The 19931-nt window shown below is 39.8% G+C and overlaps 1 protein-coding gene across 2 annotated transcripts in view; it reads right to left on the reverse strand.

Annotated features, from left to right (window-relative positions):
- Nucleotides 1-19931, reverse strand: part of ell (elongation factor RNA polymerase II) — a 53271-nt gene that overhangs the window by 20914 nt on the left and 12426 nt on the right. The window contains exons 1-3 of one of the 2 annotated variants that reach the window (XM_074635829.1): nucleotides 17420-17559; nucleotides 11893-11937; nucleotides 108-229 (exon numbers count right to left, since the gene is read on the reverse strand). In XM_074635829.1, the coding sequence (XP_074491930.1) occupies nucleotides 108-229; nucleotides 11893-11937; nucleotides 17420-17425 (173 nt within the window). In that variant the 5' untranslated portion in view covers nucleotides 17426-17559. Of the gene's footprint in view, nucleotides 1-107; nucleotides 230-11892; nucleotides 11938-17419; nucleotides 17560-19931 lie in introns of those variants that run through there. The other variant, XM_074635830.1, reaches the window with a different exon arrangement.

A 19931-nucleotide genomic window follows, 5' to 3' on the forward strand; every position in this document is an offset into this window, starting at 1 on the left:
TATTACTGTTGACATTATTTATTGAATCGTTTATTGGGCAAAAGAAGAATTAGTTGCACACATTTCATAAAAGAGAAAGAGGAGTGAAAGTGAGTGTTTGCTTTCACCTGGTGATGTACTGCTGGATGCAGTCGAAGCTGCCCTGGGGGTTATCTCTGCCCACATTCGACAGGTAGAAAGTAAACGTTTGCAGTTCACTGGAATTTTCTGACCGCGGTATTGAAATTTTCTGTTGAAGACAAAGAAGAAAAACATGAACATCATGAAAACAACATGAGATGTTCCTGTTCTTAATTATTTGGTGTCAGAACAAGGCCTCAAAGCTCCAACCTACTCTTAATAAATCTCAAAGCTATGTTCAATAATAGCTACATTTGTGACCACGCTTTCATACATGTGTGTTTTCTCCATTCTTTTTTGGAGCTGTATATTATTAACATCAATCAGTAAGACACTTTTTAGACAAGCACTAAGAGAGGATGACTAACTGCACTTGACGAACACACTCATTTTTCTTTATGATGTATTCAGTACTATAAACAAATACCAGCGCTCTATTCCTTGGGAACCTGGCTCTGACTCGGCAAAGCTGTGAGTAAGCCCCAGGCATTTTCTAGCTGGCTTCAAAAACACTGAAAACCTCACAAAATGCAGCAAAAATCCGCTGCCTCGTCTTCCTCCAGCTTATTTCTGCGAGGATAGTCTGTGCACTGCAGGCAACCACAGGTAAATGACTATAACAGAAGAACTACGAGGATAGGTATTTGTGCAGTCTCTGGCCTTCGACACAGTTATCCTATTCCACCCCCAGAATCCTCCCACACTACAGGTGTTACGTTCAGAAGACTACAGAGGAAGTTAACTAACCTCTAATCAGACAGCTGCTGGACAATTTGTTTAAATGGAGGAAATCATTTGACAAGTGACAACTGGGATGCAGATGCTGCATTTTTGACATAAAATACATCTTGCACTTATGCACTCAAGCTGATTTTGGACCCAATTTGGAGTCTCAGCTCAGAGTAGCAGGAGTCAGATTTCACACACACGGGATGAGAGAGAGTGTTGACAGACAAGATGATGGCGGAGGATTTGGTGTCAAAGCGAAAAGCAAAAGCGCCTATTTGGCAATACTTTGGATTTAAACCAAATGCTATGAGGGAACCATAACGTTAATGAGGCCATCGTGGTGGTGGAAACCTGCAGCCTCGCAGCGAAAGCTAGACCGGAGAGGCCAAACACCGCCATCCAACGCTAAAGATCAAAGTAAGCGCTCTACATATATTGAGTGCCGTCTTTTATTGTAAAAAGTCCGGTGTAATCGGTAACACTGGTGTTGTCCTCACCGTGACATCCCTAGTGGTGTGCCGTTTTGGCCAAATCGTTGCTCACCACACACTATAGGAACAAAACTGTTAAATGTATCATAACATGTCGTTATGTGAGGGGTCGCTCACATTTTCAACATCTGTTAGTGTGGGCCAGCCTTTAGTGAACCTGGTTAACATTTCAATATAGTGCAGAGAGGCATGTCAGTAATTTTAGAGAAAGCAGGCGGTGGCAATGACACATTGCCTTGCCACTTGAGTCTACCTGATCCCACCTCGAAATAGTTTCAACACCCTATCATTAGGACGTGTGTTCAAGTGAATTAATTTGACAAGTCCTGAAGAGAAAAACAGCAGTTTAAAGTAGTTGAAGACTAACGGTATGAGGCCGGCAGAGGGTTGTGTTTCCAGGAGGGCCTGGCAGGCTGACCCCCTGCTCAGCTCTGTTTTCATGAGCATGAATTCAAGCGGTGTCACAGCCAAGGACTGTGCATCACACTGAGCCGGGGTAACAAAAGAAAGCTGAATTAGATGGGTTTGGATCCCCAGTACGGGTCCTCTGGACCAGCGAGCAGCTCATTGTTACTGACCTAACCCAGATCAGAGGCTCAGCCTGTGACTCACTGGCTTCTTCTTCAGTGGTTCTGCTGGGACCGACATGCGGTCAGACTGCAGGCAGCTCAGCTCTGTTTACCGAAGGTCCCAACACGTGTGAAGGCTGCAGGTGGCCCACTATAAATAAATACAATGTCCTTTATTTACCCTGCTGGAAGACCTGTGCTCTGTTATCCATAATGCTCCAGTATAACATAACATAACATAACATAACATAACACACACACAATGCCTCTGCTGCAGTCTACCTCATACAGATAAATTAATAGCTGTTATAATTTAAATATACAACTATTATCGTAGTAATTTTCCTTTTTTTATCATCAATATGACATTTCCAACAATTGACATTTTTGGCAGCAGTGGTAAAACTAGAATTATCGCCTCGCGGTTGTATGCCACCACCAACCAGTTAGGTTGCAGTTGACATTAGGGGTGGAAGAAAATATAGATATAGATATATTGCCCGGTATTGACCCGGACGCTATTCTGTCTTTCTTGAGAATATAGCGGGCTCAGTTTTAAAGCTAGAATGAAGATACTGGCATCATATTAAACTAGAAAAACCTACAGAATCCATTGGTACCATGTACCAAATTATCATGTCACAAAGGAGGCTAAATTACACTCCAGAGTTACGTTAAATTTTGGCGAGGAAAAACTGGCATGGCCATTTTCAAAGGGGTCCATTGACCTCTGACCTCAAGATATGTGAATGAAAATGGGTTCTATGGGTAACCACGAATCTCCCCTTTACAGACATGCCCACTTTATGATAATCACATGCAGTTTGGGGCTAAACCCAAGTAGTTTTTGCATGCAGTACAAATGTGTTATTGTCACCTATTTTAAAATAGTGTGTTTGAATATTTCTGCATACTGGGGTCCCTAAACAGTTTGGAATTACATAAATTACTCACTGTATTTATCACTGTAAAGCTGAGACTCTTGTGGGTCCCATGAGCCCAACTGTATTCCATTTGTAAGGATGTTAGTCCCCATAGTAGCCATTTCACAGAGACTTTTTCTTTACTCAGATTTATTTCATAGATATGCTGGTGTGCCTTTATACTAGGACAGTTTTACTAAAATTAGATTTGAAAAAACAAACAAAAACAAATCGCAATATATCACCTTCTTACAGTATTGTAATAAATTGAATCGTTACCCCTATATCATGATACGTATTGTATCGCCAGATTCTTGCCAACAGACAGCCCTACTTTACATCCATGTCTGTCCAGAACGTCACCACTTCATAATTTTATCCTATTAGATATTTGTGTGAAATTGTCATAATAATAAATTAATTCTAGGCAAAAACGTGTTTTATGAGTTCACAGTGACCTTTTTGACCACCAAATTCGATCCAAGTGGACGTTTGCGCCAAATTTGAAGAAATTCCCTCCAGGTGTTTCTAAGATATTGCATTCACGAGAATGGACCGGACGGATGGACGTACAACCTGAAAACATAATGCCTCCGGCCACGCCTGTCGCTGGTGGAGGCGGCATAAAAACCAAACTGTTAAACTCCCATCACAAAGGACAGTCTGAAACCCCCCCTCAAGAGCTGACCTACCTGAGGGTAACAAGATACGTATATACATTATAAGTTCTGCATGTTCTGCTCTATATTTTCATTGTTGCTCTAACCCCGTCTCTCTTGGCTAACAAGCGCTACTACACAAAACAGCATTCTTCACCAAGTCCTACATTATGTTTGAAGCTACGGACTTCAACCAGCCAATGCCGCCACTGCTAGCAAGAGGAAAATAGCCCTGGATTGTCCAGTCATGACACCGTTACCCACATACTCACTCATATCTCAGCTTTAAAAATGTGAATTAGAGCAAACAGAAGAAACTCCTGTCACACACACACACACACACAACACGCAGATTTTTTAAAATAGCTTACTCCATGAAACATCTTGCAATTTGTTGTACGAGGGTGTTAGAGGCTATGCCAACCAGTCCCAACTGTGAAAACCATATTATAGGAAAATGTGATGTGCCAGTTTGAATACATGAAATGTATGCTAAGCTGTAGTGTTGAAAAACAGCTAAATGTACAGTTCATATATCCATGTTCTTGCAGTAACACAGAGGAGAGAGGTTGAGTGCTTGAATCCAGAGATGATTAAGAGGAACTGAGGCACAGGGGAGTGACTCAGTTGACTCACGTTGTAGAGGATGAAAGAGGCTCCTCCACACCAAATGGCTCAGGCTCCGATGTAATGAACTTGTGACTGTTGAAACCACGATGTGCACACATGAACTTACTTATCCCTGACAGAGTAAAGTTTCTAAAGAAAACATGTCATCAAGAGAAAGCTGACATGCCCTTGTTTGACATTAGTGAGTGAGGCTTTTCGGTGCATCTAGATGACACAACAGCCTCTTTGTGCACTTTGAGACTGGCTGCTACTGTAAATCTGTTTAATTGCAAAGTTATATAAAAAGGTATATTCTGATGTAATGCGTGACATGTATGTGTTCAATTTTGATGCTTCAAATTTTATATCCATGTTTTTGTGTCTGAGGAGCCCCTTGAAAACGAGGTGGTGCATCTCAAGGGGATTGAACTGAACCAACAACAGGGATAATCTAGCTGTGGGCACTGTAACTTTAAGCTAACATTATAAACCTAACTGCTTTCTCCTCTTAGTGAAAACTAGACATGGGACACTATGAAATTTTCACGTAACGATTATCCTGGCCAAAATTATTGCAATTCACAATATTATCCCAATAATCATCAAAACATGTTTACACCTCTTAAAAATGGCACTAAAACATACTGAAATCACTTATTATTGTATTATATTATTATTACGATTATCATTTTATTGCATAACAGATAGGACACATCTTTTAGTGAAAAACAAACCATCAAGCAATCTTAAATAAGTTAATCATAAGTGCATAAATAAAGGATAAATAAATAGCAACATTGTGAGTCCTGTTTTTCTTCTTTTTTTTTTTTAAATCAGGCACTATTTTTCACTTCTCTACCATGACAGCGAGCTAGACAGATTTTTCAAGTCACTCGTGAGGATATTTACGATTATCCCGATAATGGAAATTCACCACGATCAACTGTGGGAGTGTTTTTTTATCCCGATCCGCAATTAAATCCTATATCATCCCATCTCTAGTGAAAACTAAAATCCCCTAGGTTAGAATCAGTTTAACTTGCCAATTAAAAACCTAGCATGCAACAGCATTCCTTAGTGTGTTTATCAAAGCTTCGAGAGCTTTAGCTTGCTGTTGCCACAAAATCTAGACAAAACAGAGCAATGGGGGGGGGAAAGCAGGAGAGCACACTTTAAAGAGCATGGAGAGATTACTTCAAACACTGGATGAACGGCGGAGACTGACAACGAGACGCACCATCTTTACGAGTAATAATCCCCTTTATAAAGCTTTTTCTAAGGGTGGAAGTGGATTTTAAACAGGTGTTCAAACCACCCCCTCCTTGCTCTGCCTGCAGCTAGCCTCATTTTCTCATTCAGTATGGCATCTAGCAAACAATGCCTCTTTTAATGTTGGGGTTGTTGGAGAGAGCCGACCCCCACGCACTTCCGTCTCATCCAAGAACAGGGGACAGACTGAGACAACAAATCAGACGGAGATAGAGGCCTGACACACAAAGACGACATCAAAGATGATGACAAGTGCTGACTGTTCAAGTGCTTTGCTTCAAGTAGCCTCACGTCGCCTAATTCTTTTCTGTTAAAAGCAGAACATTTTAAAGACCACAACGACCAGCTGACCCTTGACATGTATGTAAGATCTGCTCCTGCATGAGAGAACTAGGTTACATCCACACTAGTACATTTTAAATTTAAAATGCATAGAAATTTGCCACGTTTATGCTTAGCGTCCACACTAGCAGATTCGAGCCCCTAAAACGGAGACGTTTGAAAAGGGCGCTGACCCCGTTTTAGTTTTAAAACTCCGGGGTTGTGTTTTAGTCTAGACAGACAGACAAGGAGACCTTTTGAAAACAATGACGCAGACATCCACGTTCGCTTCTTGATTGGGTCTAATCAGTCACGACGTGTCCTTCCCTGATTCAGCCTCGACCACCAAAGGTTAATTTCAACATGTATAACGAGTTACAAGCGTTGCTGACCTTGTTGTATCTGCTTGCAGCTGTTGTGCAGTTTAATTCAGCATTTTATAATGCTACTACTGCCTACATGTGCAGGAGGCAAGCTATTATTCGAGCGCTTTGCATCAATTCCCGTGTTCAGCGCTGCTTCCCGTACACCGGCACGTGCATGCACAGTGTACGTGAATGGTCATGTGATATGCGTTTTCAGGCGTGGTAGTATGGACGGAGATTCATTCTGAAACGGCCCTAAAACGCTCGTCTGGACGGAGATCGTTTTAAAACCAAAGCATATTAGTGTGGATGTAGCCCTAGTCAGCAGGCTGTATTTGTAATCCCAAACTGATTGTGGAAGAAAAACAAACTAGCCTATTATTTTACGTCATGGTATATCTGTTAACATATCATCATAAGGTCAGAATATGATTAAGAAAATATATATGATCAAAAAAATTGCTTTGCGTTGAGCTGACGTTATCAGTCTGTGGTCTTGTGGAACACAAAAAGGAAAAAGAGATTTGCTGGGCCGAAAAGCCGTTCAGAGAACTCTTTCTCTCCGATAGCCTCTGCCACCAATTAAACATGCTAAAATAGCCATCAGCCATGAATAAGGGTCGACTAATGTCAACGTTGCTGGATACATCGCAAAATCTATAATGGCTATTCAGCCACATCCATTCAACGATGGCAGGCCCACACTCAGAAATATGCAAACCGCACATAATGACAGAAAGCTTAGTCACTTCAACAGCCAGAATGAAATGTGCAGGAGAAACAACACCAGACACTGAATACAGGCGTCATCGACCATGTTGAGAATTTTCTTTAGTATCATACAGTACATGTTTTATGCAGCCCACGTATAAGTCGTCTTTGGCCACTTAAAATTGGAACCAAACCTGTCTGGAAAAACACTTTGCGTCTTTCGTCTGTTTTTAGTCTTTAAATTTGTTCCTTTCTACAGGATGAAAGAAACTTGTTATGTGTGTGCGCACTTTGTCAGAGCACAGAGAGAGAGAGAGCTGTACCAGATGAATGAATATGAGTGAATGAATATGGGAGCTCGTCGTGACAGCCAGGCCATCTGCTCTGCAATTTAGCCACTTTCACACTTCTGACTAGCATTCTGATCTCAACAGTAACAGATTTTCCTCCACCACGATGAACCTGCTGCAGCAAGTTAAATACAGGCCTTACTTCACTTTTTCAGCCTAAAAACATCAGATAATGAACATCAGGTCTACCATCTGATTTGTGCAATTAACAAACATGACTTCACACGACGCTATGCCTGTATTGCATGTATACATTAGGGGATATCACAATACCAGAAATTTAGGAGACAATACCATTCATTCATCCATCCATCCATCCATCCATCCATCCATTATCTGTGACCGCTTATCCCATTCGGGGTCGTGGACACATGGAGATAGACATCCATTCACACCTACGGGCAATTTAGAGTCAACAATTAACCTAACCTGCATGTCTTTGAACTGTGAGAGGAAACCGGAGAACCCGGGGAAAACCCACGCTAACACGGGGAAAACATGCAAACTCCACACAGAAGGCTAGTCGATACCAATACCAGTGAAATTCTACGATTCTCGATAACCAATGCGATACCACGGTAAAAAAATAAATAAAAAAAAAATCACATATTCTTCAACATACACTCCTTTATTACCGTTTTCATACTGTTTTTTGTGAATTTATTATTAATTCCTGATGACCCGTATAAAGTTTCTCGCCAAAAACAAAATTTTACATATGAACACATCATGATAACATTATAATTTACCTTTGTCAATACTATTTTTTGCTGAATGGAGCTAGACTGAATAGACGCATCATAATGTAACTCAACACAACCTCCGTTAACGTTAGTTGTTAGCTCTTTTATTTAGCCAAGCATGATCGTGCTGCTTACCGGCTGCTAACAGCTAACAATAACTAGCTCTCCTGTCTATTTCAACATGGATTTGTTGTTCACAATGTAGTATTATCGGGGAAATTTTCTATCATCCCCGGGACGATGGGACGACATTAGCCGCGAGCCCCGATGTGTACTTGAGTAAAAACGAGTACCGTCACATTTTCAGAATTTTGGCATCGACTTGGTACCGAAGTATTGGTTCTCTTGTCATCCGTGGTATAAATATACATGTGCTCTCAGCACAATTAAATGCTTGATAAAAAGAAGTAGATTTAAAAATTGATACTTAGAAAAACTGATTTTACTTGGTGATAAAACATCATTGATGGAAAGAGTATGAAAGATGGAGGAGTCTGGGCTCAGGGTTCTGCACTGCACCGTTTCCAATTTTACACAAAAATATTGACAGCAGGATGGCAGCACCAAATGTATCAAGACTCCTAGAGGAATGCTTAAATAATGATTTTCTATTGTAAATGTAGAAATCAGCTACACCAACGATCATATAATAGCTTACAGCCATATTCTTCAAGACAACATGAACCAAACAATGAATGTTGGACAAATTTGCTGCTGCTGCTGTTGCCTGAGGTCTATCGATGAGAATTTGGAAAGCATTCAGTGGTTCCCCCGAAGCAACACACCTAGCTTTAAAAATACATTTTAACAACAAGCTGTGTGTGTATTACACTACAGCGTGGACAGAATGAGGTGTTGAGCTACTGTATAATGCGAGTGCAGCTGCCTGTAAGCAGTTTTTGCTAGTTTGTGCTTTAGATATGAGAGTGTCAACTTTAAGAGTAAATTGCTTATGTACCTGTAGGTCACAATGTAAACAAGCCACTGTTCTAGTTAACGCCTCCTGCATTCCCAGCTAGGACTTTGCACACTGTATTCAATGTTGAATGAGGGGGAGTCAATATAATGGGCTCAGGTGCATGTTCTTACTGTGTCATTATTTGGAAAAAAGAAGCCATATCAATATTAAGCCATTCTTACAAAAAAAAAATAATGTTTTTGTACAACTTCTTTCTCTTCACAGTCTTGGCCATCATGTTACTGGTGAGTAATAACATTTTCCCAACATCAGTGAGATCTGGGGATGTGGCAACTCTAAAGCTCAACAAGTAAGCACCTTAGGGTAAACAACACAATGATCCTCCTCAGCAAATGGAGAAATTTGCAGAAGTTTATATGCTGACTAGTGTAGCAGGCAGTGATTGATGCATGATTAATCACAGGTCTACACCAATGACACACATTCAGCCTGCTTTTCTCAATATGGTGCGAACAATTTTTTATATCAAATCTGATGACCTATGATAACCTAGTTTCAAACCCTTGCCGCAAAACGAGGGCAGGGAGTGCAGAGTAGGATATAAGGTTGAAAGTGAATCTGTAGGAAGGGAGGATTAAGATAGATGTTAAGACATATAATAGTATAGAGATGCTAGAATTTCTGATATTAGAGGCATTGTGACGATGTTCACAGTGATGCCCATAAGCAGGATCTGAAATTAGCACCCGCCACCCGCCAAATGTGGGTAAATTGTTGGCAGTGGTGGGTGAAATCATCAGGACATCCGCCACTTTGGCAGGCAGGGAAAACACTAGAGGTGGGATTAGAGAACTGTAGCTGTCCGCTTTCTTGGCATCTCATGTCTCCGTGACCATCGATTCCTCTTATTGATGCTTTCCGACACAATGACGCATACGCACGCTGTATCGTGTTTCAGTTTGCTTTGGACCAAAGACAAGGCAGAGAGGGAAAAAAAAGGGCTCAAAAGCATGGTGCTACTAAACCTGAAGGACGTGCCCTATTTTTATTTTTATTATTATCGTGATGCGTTCAAATGTAATCTCGTAAAATTACGTTTTTGGTGAGAAACTTGAATAAATCCAGTTATTTGAAGGAGATGTTTCACATCAATATAAAATAGATAATGGAGAGAATTATGACCTGTTTAACTTCATAACAACTTACCAAGATTTGTTTTAATCAAAGCAAATATTTAAATATTCATAATCATTTGAATTCTGTGTTTTTATGCAAATAACCACTCTAGATGACAATAACAAAGTACAATACAGTACTGTGTACACTACCCTCCCTCCCCCCCAAAACAGGGCTCCCCCAGAAGCTACAGTGTAATTCCAACACTGTAATTTACCATGTATATAATGTTTATTATGTAAAATATATCAAACATTGACTGACTTCAGATCGAAATGTTATTCCTTCATTTAGCGCAGAGATTTCAAAAGTGGCAGATAAAATTTCTGAGTGGCAAGTGAAGAAAGTTAATTTCAGACCCTGCCCATAAGCATGAGTGATAGCCAATAAAATCTTTGGACACAAGGCAAAAGGGATGTTACGAGTGCCGATACTGCGGTACCAAGTCGATGCCAAAATTCAGAAAATGTGACAGTACTAATTTTTCAACAGTACTGCAGGCACCGGTGGATCAGGGCTCCAGACCAACATCGTCCGATAGAAAATGTCACTGATAATACTACATTGTGAACAAAAAATCCATGTTGAAATCAGCAGGAGGAGTGCTAGTTAATATTAGCTGTTAGCAACCGGTGGGCAACACAGTCCTGTTTGGATAAATAACGGAGCTAACAGCTAACATTAGGTTGCACCAAGTTACATTATGATGTGTTCAAGCTCTACTCAGTAAAAAGGAGTATTGGGCGAAGGTAAATTATTTATCGTGATGTGTTCAAATGTAATTTTGCAAAATTAAATTTTTGGTAAGAAATTTGAGGCGGATCATTAGGGATTAATAAGAAAACCACAAAAAACAGTAATAAAAGGAGTGTGTGTTGAAATATGTGGGATTTATTGTTTTGTTTTTGCTATTTTACCATGGTAGAGAATTGGGTATCGAGAATTGTGGAATTTCACTGGTGTTGGTGTCGACTACTTAATTTCTGGTATCATGACATCCCTACAAGTCAAACCGCTAAATGAACCAGCCCTTTGGATGTCAAACTGAACTGAAAGTTGCCAGCACAGAAGCGCACATAGACTGCCTATGCTTGTCAGACAGGGCAGGCTCACACATGCAAACCCTGCCTTCTGCCAATGCAGGAAACAGTTGCTTGTTTCAGAGAAAGCTTGTGAGCGTGAGGAAGTTTAGTGTCTTCACGGGGAAAGTTAATTGCTCATATAGAGAGTACTGGCACCCTAGTGTGAGTTTTGTCATTATCATAAAACAACCAGGTATGAGCTGCCAAAAGAAGGCACAGTTTCTCGCATTCTAGGACATAAAAGCCATCCACAATTTATTTCATTGCTACTCGTTTTGTTCCTTCACTTAGCCTATCTTGCGTATTTATTGACTTGCCCTTATTGCAGCAAAGAGGCAAGGCAGGCAGAGGTAACTCTAGCTTTGCTGCAGCGGTGAAAATTAGCAGCTAAAAACAGCCCTCAATCTGCTTTATTACTAGTGCTGTTAATATTAGTGATAGTAAAATGGTTGACTGTAGACAATGGGCCACCAACAATTTATCAGCAACAGAGAGCAGCCTTTGATCCAAACCAATTTCCAAGAGATAATTTGTAAAGCATCAGTCCCTCAAATCACTACAGCAGGGTTGCAAGGGGTTGGAAAATTTCCAAGAGAAGTTAAGCTTTGGAATCGTTTCACAATTTCAATTCAATTCAATTTAATTTGAATATCTGTGTTGCAGGTCATGATGAATGTAAATTCATTTCTGGCTCCGACACTTGAATTTTCAAATACTTGTTAGCTGCTAACCGTAGTGATTCATCTGGCCAACTGTAATAAAATATCACTTTCCATTTTCCTTATCTCTATTAACAAAAACTAAATTGTATGCATTGGATTGGAGGAGACAGTGAGGTATAGAGAGATGTTCTTACCCCTTGGTTTCCATTAAACCTGATCAATGGTCGTGATGACAGGACCTATAAAAGACAAATAACAGCATTGTTAAATACATTTTCATGGAAAACACATTAAAAACTTTAATTCGGTCAAATTTCCAGACAAGATCTTATATGTTGTCATGATGAACTGCTTACATACTGTGTTTAATTATGAGCATTTAATACAATAAAAAAAGACAACAGAAGTACAATTAATTGCTGAAAGCATTACATTAAGCACTCTCCAAGTGCTGCAATATCAATTCATAAATGGTCATGAGCTAAAAATATCCAACATAAAACCAGTTTGACACAAGCTGACCGAGGAAGATTTACATAAAGGAGGTGTTAACCACAGAGAAACCACAATTTTAATAGCATTTTCTATTCAAAGTTATGATATTCCAATTTCAAGTTTGTATTAGCTCAATTCACATAATTTTAGTACTGTGTACACCGGAACAATTTGCTACCCTAATTTATCAAAATCCAAGGCAAGCTCTGATTCAGTGGTTACTTCCCATTCAAGAATGCATTATTTATAACGGTTACAAATTTCTTACATCTATGAGAAGTGCTTCAATTATTTTTGATATAGTAATAGTAGTAGTAGTAGTAGTAGTATTTGGTAAGGTTTACCCAGTAGACTTTGAATATTGCCATAGCTCTACCCATTAAATGGCCCATTTTTAATGTACAAAAACACTTCATCCAGTCCATCCAGTGTGACTAAAAGTTGTAAATTAAAAAAAACGTTATACCGTGGACAGTGAATTTGAAAAGGTAAGATGGCCTATGTAATATAATAAATTACAATCGGCAGAATAATAACCTCCTACAAGTTAAGACAGATGTGGGAAAAGAGGAAGGGCTGAACAGGGTTTCCAGACTCAGTGGATCTGATACTGAAACAGCTGAATACAACTATCTGTTGGGTTACCCTATGCTATAACAAAGTTAAAGTTGCTGCCATGCTAATGATGCTAATACTACAGTGGAAACAGCTTATAGTGATCATGTCTGTCCGGGTCAAATTGATCACTATAAGCAGACGATTATTATAACCAAATTTGTGTTTTCATTTCTCATGCAGATTACCATCTAATTCACATTTGTATATTTAATACATGAATACAAAGTAATTTGTATTCTTACTCACTATAAGCAGTTTGACTGTAACACAAAGCAGCAACAGTGAGCACCAAACTCTTTACACAGAGTCAAAACAATCTGTCTTTGCAAAGCCAAATCTAAACTGTATTTTCGAGAGTGTCACCAGTTTGTGTCACCAGAAGCTGTTTTTAGGATGTCAAACTCAAAGCACTGAATATAATGTGTTTTCAGAAACATCCATATTAGGAAATGCCATCAACAAGGAGGCAAATTGTGAAGTAGAAGAGGGCTGTATGAAGTAAACATGAACATCACAAAGAGGAAGTTACTCTGACCTTTCTTCCTTGGTGCTGCTTCAGTGGATCAAATGTGATCAAGTGAGAGAGCTAAAAGTTCAATGGAGGTCAAGTCTCTTAAAGACATAAGATGCTTTGTATTGCTGCCTGATCCAGAGATATGGAGCAATGGAGCATAGTGTACATACAAAGACTGGTGAGCTTCTGTCCTCTGTGCTGCTTCACTTACATAAGCCGTGTGGTCCACATTAAAGTATGAGCTGTATATACATTTCAATACATATACATACTTTTGAATCTTGATGTTACGCAGATGCACCACACCTTTTAAGTACCGCTGTTCTGCGTTTGAGCAAAGTTGTTTTGTGCATGTCAGAGATGTAGAGGCTATAGGGCTGTCCTCGACCAAAGAAATTCTTAGTCGACTAACACTCACATGATTTTGTCGACTAATTGATTAGTTGACTTAATCAACAGATCTGTAAAACTGAGATTCTCCACATAGAATCCCATATAAGCATCACTTTAAATCTTGTGTTTACCAGAGATGTGCTGATAAGTTTCTTGGAAATAAGTCATTCAGCATTAAAAAAAGCATAAAAAAACGACTAATCGACTAAAGAAATCTTAGTCGACTAAGACCAAAACAACCAATTAGTCGACTAATCGACTAAGAGGGGGCAGCCCTAAGAGAGGCTATGCAAATTCTTTCCGAACCATCACAAAGTCTGTTGCAACATTTACTCACATTTATTGCTGAACAGCTTAGCTGGAAATGCTGAATTCTGATAAAGTATTTACACAATCAGAATAAGTTGTAGCATGTTTATTCCTCTTTTGTTTCCACACACACATACTTAGCCACCCGTCTCTCCAACCACAATCACTCACCGATCACCATCCACTCCCCTTCACTTACTCCTGCGAGTAGTGAAAAGTTTCAATTGGTACAGTCACTAATACTACGTGATTCTCTCTTTTTTCATACATATTTAATGAGCATTGTTGAAGGGAGCCTGAGATCCAATATTTACATTGTCAATGACTGCTTCTCTGTAATTGTTGTGCATAAGATGTAGAAAAACATGAATACTGAATTGAATCTTGACTCTACTGTCAGTGCTATTACTACTACTACTAATACAGTAATACAACACAACACTATTCTGGTCAAGATCATTGGACTATTGGATGGCTTGCTATGATGACATTTTACACAAACGTTCATGATCCCCAGAGGATGAAGCCTACCAACTTTGGTGATCCCCTGGCTATTCCTCTAGTGCCACCATGAGGTTTTGTTAAATGTCTCAACAACTATTGGATGGATTGCCATAACATTTGGTACAGACATTCATGTTCTCCTCAAGATAAATTGTAATCACTTTGGTGTAGAGCTGCACCGATTAATCGGTTAGTTGTCAACTATTAAATGAATCGCCAACTATTTTGATAATCGATTAATCGGTTTGAGTAGTTTTTTAAGAAATAAAATTAAAATTTTCTGATTCCAGCTTCTTAAATGTGGATATTTTAATCCTCTATGACAGTAAACAAATCTTTGAGCTTTGGACAAAACAAGACATTTGAGGATGTCATCTTTGGCTTTGGGAAACGCTGAATGAACATTTTTCCCATTTTATAGACCAAACAACTAATCGATTAATCAAGAAAATAATCAACAATGAAAATAATCATTAGTTACAGCCCTACTTTGGTGATCCTTTGACTTTATTTCTTGCACTATCATCAGATCAACACTTAACACTTTTTGACTAAAAACCTGCAAAACTAACAACATTCCTGTCAGCCTCAGCTGTTCTTTGTGTTTAGTGCCAATTAGTAAATGTTAGCATGCCGACACTCTAAACTAACATGGTAGACTTTATACCTACATGTTAGCATGGTCATTGTGAGCATGTTGCCATGCTAGCGGCAGCATTTAGCTAAAAGTACCACTGTGCCTAAGTATAGACTCACAGAGCAGCTAGTGTGGTCATACAGTAGACTGTTAGTCTTGTTATACAAAGACATTACTGACTGCCACGTTGTGCATGATATCAGGAGTGAAGACACACTGAGCTCTGGATTAGCAACCTTGTATGACCCTTCTTGGCCTAAACAAATAAAGTTAGACAAAAGAAGAAAGCCACAGTCTGATTTATCTTACCAACAGTATAATATAGTTTCACTTAGTCCTGAGCTCTGAACACTGAGCCTATCCAGGACCACCAGACCTTTCATGGAGCCACGCTCCCTGGTCTACCCCCTGCAATGTTCAACACAGCACCAGTTTTAGCCCTCCCACCATCTGCCCTCCCCCTCCCCCGTCCCAGCACTGCTAACATAGTGCTACCCTCAGCCTGTTCATTTGAATGGGCTGCTGACATGTCACTATTCTCTGGGACCTGAGCCCAGAATGTTCCACAGAGCTAACCTTAGGGACAGAGTACAGGTCCTGGCCACGCATCGATGACAAGGCTGTGGATGTTCCCACACGCTGCCAACCGGCAACCGAATGGGGATCAGCTGGACATACTGTAGCATGGACTGGCAGCCAAGCAGCCTGTGATAAAACTGAACTGATGACAATGTTGTTCAAGTCTATTTCTTTGCAGTATTAACAATGCAAATGTCGATAAAACTGACGGCAACATGAACCTCAACTATTTTGTGTGCGTCTGGATTTCCACATTTAAACTTTAAAATGCTGTAACACAGAATCTAAAACGTATTAGTATTAGGGCTGGGCAATATATTAATATTATATCGATATCGTGATGAGTGATGCACAGATACTGGATCCGATATCGGGCTGATACTGACTCAAATAGCTGGAACGGGTATCATGACAATGGGGCTGATCTATTCAATTCAATATACTGTAAATCGTATACTGGAAATTTAATTCCTGTTTATGTTTTGACCAAGTTGCATTAAAAATGTTTAAACTTGAATTGTAATTCTTGTTAATTTTGAAGATTTTTTACCAAGTTGCTAGTGCACGATTTATTATCTTAATAATAAATAACAATTCAATACATTTATATCTATTTATGTATTTGTTAGTAAAGCATTGTTTAAGTCAAGCCTGATGTTGTCTTACACAAAAAAAATTATACCAGTCACTTGCACACAGTGAGGCATACAGCTTATTAATTAAACACTGGTATCGGAGCGGTAATCAGTTCGTCTGATACCCAAAGCCCAGGTATCGCTATCGGGACTGGAAAAGTTGGATTGGTGCATCTCTAATCGTGATATGAAACTAGATATTGTCTTAGATGATGGATATCGGAATATTGATATATGGCATAAGTGTTGTCTTTTTCCTAGATTTAAAGGCTACATTACAATAAAGTGAATTTTACGAACTTACCAGACTGTTCTAGCTGTCCTATTATTTGTCTTTTACACTTAGTCATTATGTGCACATTAACAGGGCTCTAGACTGCGACCAAAATGATTGCATATGCGTCCTTTTTTTGGGGGTGTGCGAGTAAAATTTTTACCTAGTCGCATTGTGCGAGTGCATGATCATTACTATTTCGGTAACTCGGTAAGAGCGTTGGATATTGCAGATGAAAGCAGTGCTTTTTGTTCCTCACTGGCGCAGCCTCTCTCTCCTCTCCTGCACTCTCTTCTGTTCTGTGGAAACCTTCGATGATGAAAATGACTGCACGTTTTGTGTAGCGCGCCGTTATTATTAAACCTCCATGACAACGTAAACACGCATACACAGTGTATTCGGCCGATCCGTCCCGCATGTACACATTCACACACACAACATATACCGCCGGCCTGTGATGTGAGGACAGCTGCAGCGGGGACCAAGTCAATAAGTTAAACTTTCTAATATTAACGTTACCAGTTAACTAACGTTAGACTGTTGGATGTTAACGGTAACGTTACCAGTTAACGCTCGCTAAGGAGCCGGTAGCCGACGTTTGTATTTACAGTGAGTGAGCTGATGATAATGTTACGTTAACGAGGAGTCAAAACTCTGCAACAGCTCAACTCATGTTACTGATGTTAACCACTTATTTACTGACTTACTCCTCTCTTCGTCCTCTATAGGTAATAAGGCTGCAATGAATGAATTTAGTCCGTACAAACATGCTGCATCTCTCCTCATGACAGCAGCATCTCCATCAGCTCCTCCAACTTCAGAGCGCAGCTAGCAGGGCCGGTCCCAAACTTTTTGGAGGCCCTATGCAAAATCTTGTTTTTCGACCAAATGCATTTTTTCTTCACAGTAATATAAAATAGATAATAGAAAGGGAACTATGACCTTATTATAAATGTTATATTTAAATAATCACAATTAATAATTGTTTTTATGCAAATAACCACTACAGATGTCAATAACAAAGTACAGTACTGTGTAGGCTACCGTACCCTCACATCACACACTGCAGGGCGCCAAAGTTTTGCTGTTCCCCAAAATGAAGGGGTCTATCGCTGATTATTTAAAAAAAACAAATGAGGAGAGAGGAGGAAGCTGGTGGTGAGGGAGAGTCTAACAGAGGTGCCGACTCAGACACCACCGATGATGAATGTGCAACAGGCACGGAGAGACTGGCTGACAGGTGAAGAAAAAGAAGTACCACTTTCAGCCACAATGGCTAACACAGTACCCGTGGTTACGGTACGAGGGGAACACTATGCTGTGTGTTTATTGTAGGCAATGTGGTCCGTCCGTTGCAGGTAACTCTAAACTTGTTGGTTAAAATATTTTGCAAATATCAAGTTTCGAGGCATTGTCAATGTTTCACTGGGGTATGTAAATTAAGACAACTATTTATTAGCATGCAAGGTCATTCATTAATACCATGCTGTAACCCAAAAAAAAAGGGTGCGACCAAATCATGTGCTTGTGCGACCAACTGAGAAAGTTGGTAGCACCAGTGCTACCAGTGGAAAAGTTAGTCTAGAGCCCTGATTAATGATGATTATTTATCAAAAATCTTGCTTGCTCTATGCGCCCTTTAGATGTGGAAGATCACCGGAAGATCCGGGTTCTTTATTACTCGGCAGTCGAGCCATTTTGGCTTCACGCGCCACTGAGCTACTCTCATAGGAATGAACGGGAGCCCGCCTCCAACGCTGTATCCAGTTCTCTTTATACATCCATGAAATAACCACCTCAAATAATATCTAACATTTCACCAGTAATGTAGTCAGGGTCTGAGACACCACGGCTACTTTATGTAGAAAAAGGTTTCAAATCAGGTTTCTAAACTTTAGATTCAAAGTTCACTCTTGACCTCGGAAACAGTTACTGGCAAAACAATCTCAACACAATGTCCATTTATTAGCAGTTCTTTTGATTGCGTTACACAATCTTCCTCAGCAGATGAAGTTTAATCTATTTCTTTGACAAGAAGTCCTTGACATGCTCAGATTGTTTTGCCAAAACGTTTTCCAATATATTCTTCTGAGAACTGAGAATATGCAAGTAAAGACTGGATTGAGCTAGTAAACCTCCTTGGCCAACAGATGTTGATAATTTACTATCAAAACTGGCTTATGTCTATCAAGTTTTATTGGGTATAGCGTTTGCCAGCTACACCATAATCTCCTTGAAACCTAAGTGAAACCTAGCCCAAGGCTCTACACATTGCAAGACAACAAGGGTATACGTGTTTTAAAATGCAAAATATACAAAATAGAAGTTTGTTTATACAAGAAACTGGGCGTAATTCATGGAAAATTACCAGCATCTTAATACAGACTTATATAGACCAGGTTAACACTAATTATATCCACACACGCACAAGTGTAACGCTTTACTCTGTCTCTCAGGTTGCACAACCAAAGGATTTCTTTGTTTTGTAGTAGATGCACACAGGAATAGCCATGTCTAAATCCCTATGGGTATGGCTGCGGCACCCAAATTGTCAGGTGTTTAGTTGCATCACTGTCACACTGATCTGATGTTCCACCTGTCTAGGATTTCAGAGGTGGAAAGAGCACTTTGTGCCATGCACTCTGCAAGGCTAAAATGGTACTGGGTGTCCCCACTCTCAATACCGAGTACGTTCTGTGTGTAAAACTTGGTAGTCCACTCCTTTAAATATCTTTGACAGAAGAGTGTCAGTGAAGCAACACACTAGCACATAGGCTTAATCGGACCTACTTATTTGTGTATTTACTGTAACTGGCTCTTTACTGCTGGAACTTTTACAGGTAGAGTTTGACACACTTACTATACACACACACGCACTACACTATCTGAACTTTATTTTAATTTGACTGTCAAAAAAGTTTTCCATCCATAATTTAAAAGGAAAAGTTTTGCTTGTTCACATTTGTGCTACACGACACCTTCGAAGGCACACGTCACTGTTCTGTAACAGCTTTGTACAAACTGCAACATGAGACCATTGTTTTCAGATTGATCCACCCTGGAGAGCTCAGTTTAGAGGGAACATAGCATTATACTTTCACTTGGATGTGTCACTACTGAACTTCTCTTTACCACAAACTCCAACACACAAAAAAGAATAAAAGTTGAGTGTACTGCGTCAACGTGGGATCAATGTAGACCAGCCTCATTACAAAAGAGACATTCAGCAGAAAACTGCAGTGAGCATCACTTCCTCACCTCCCCGCCCCCTACTT

This window comes from Sebastes fasciatus, chromosome 5 (assembly GCF_043250625.1).
Source record: "Sebastes fasciatus isolate fSebFas1 chromosome 5, fSebFas1.pri, whole genome shotgun sequence".
NCBI classification, from domain to species: Eukaryota; Metazoa; Chordata; class Actinopteri; order Perciformes; family Sebastidae; genus Sebastes; species Sebastes fasciatus.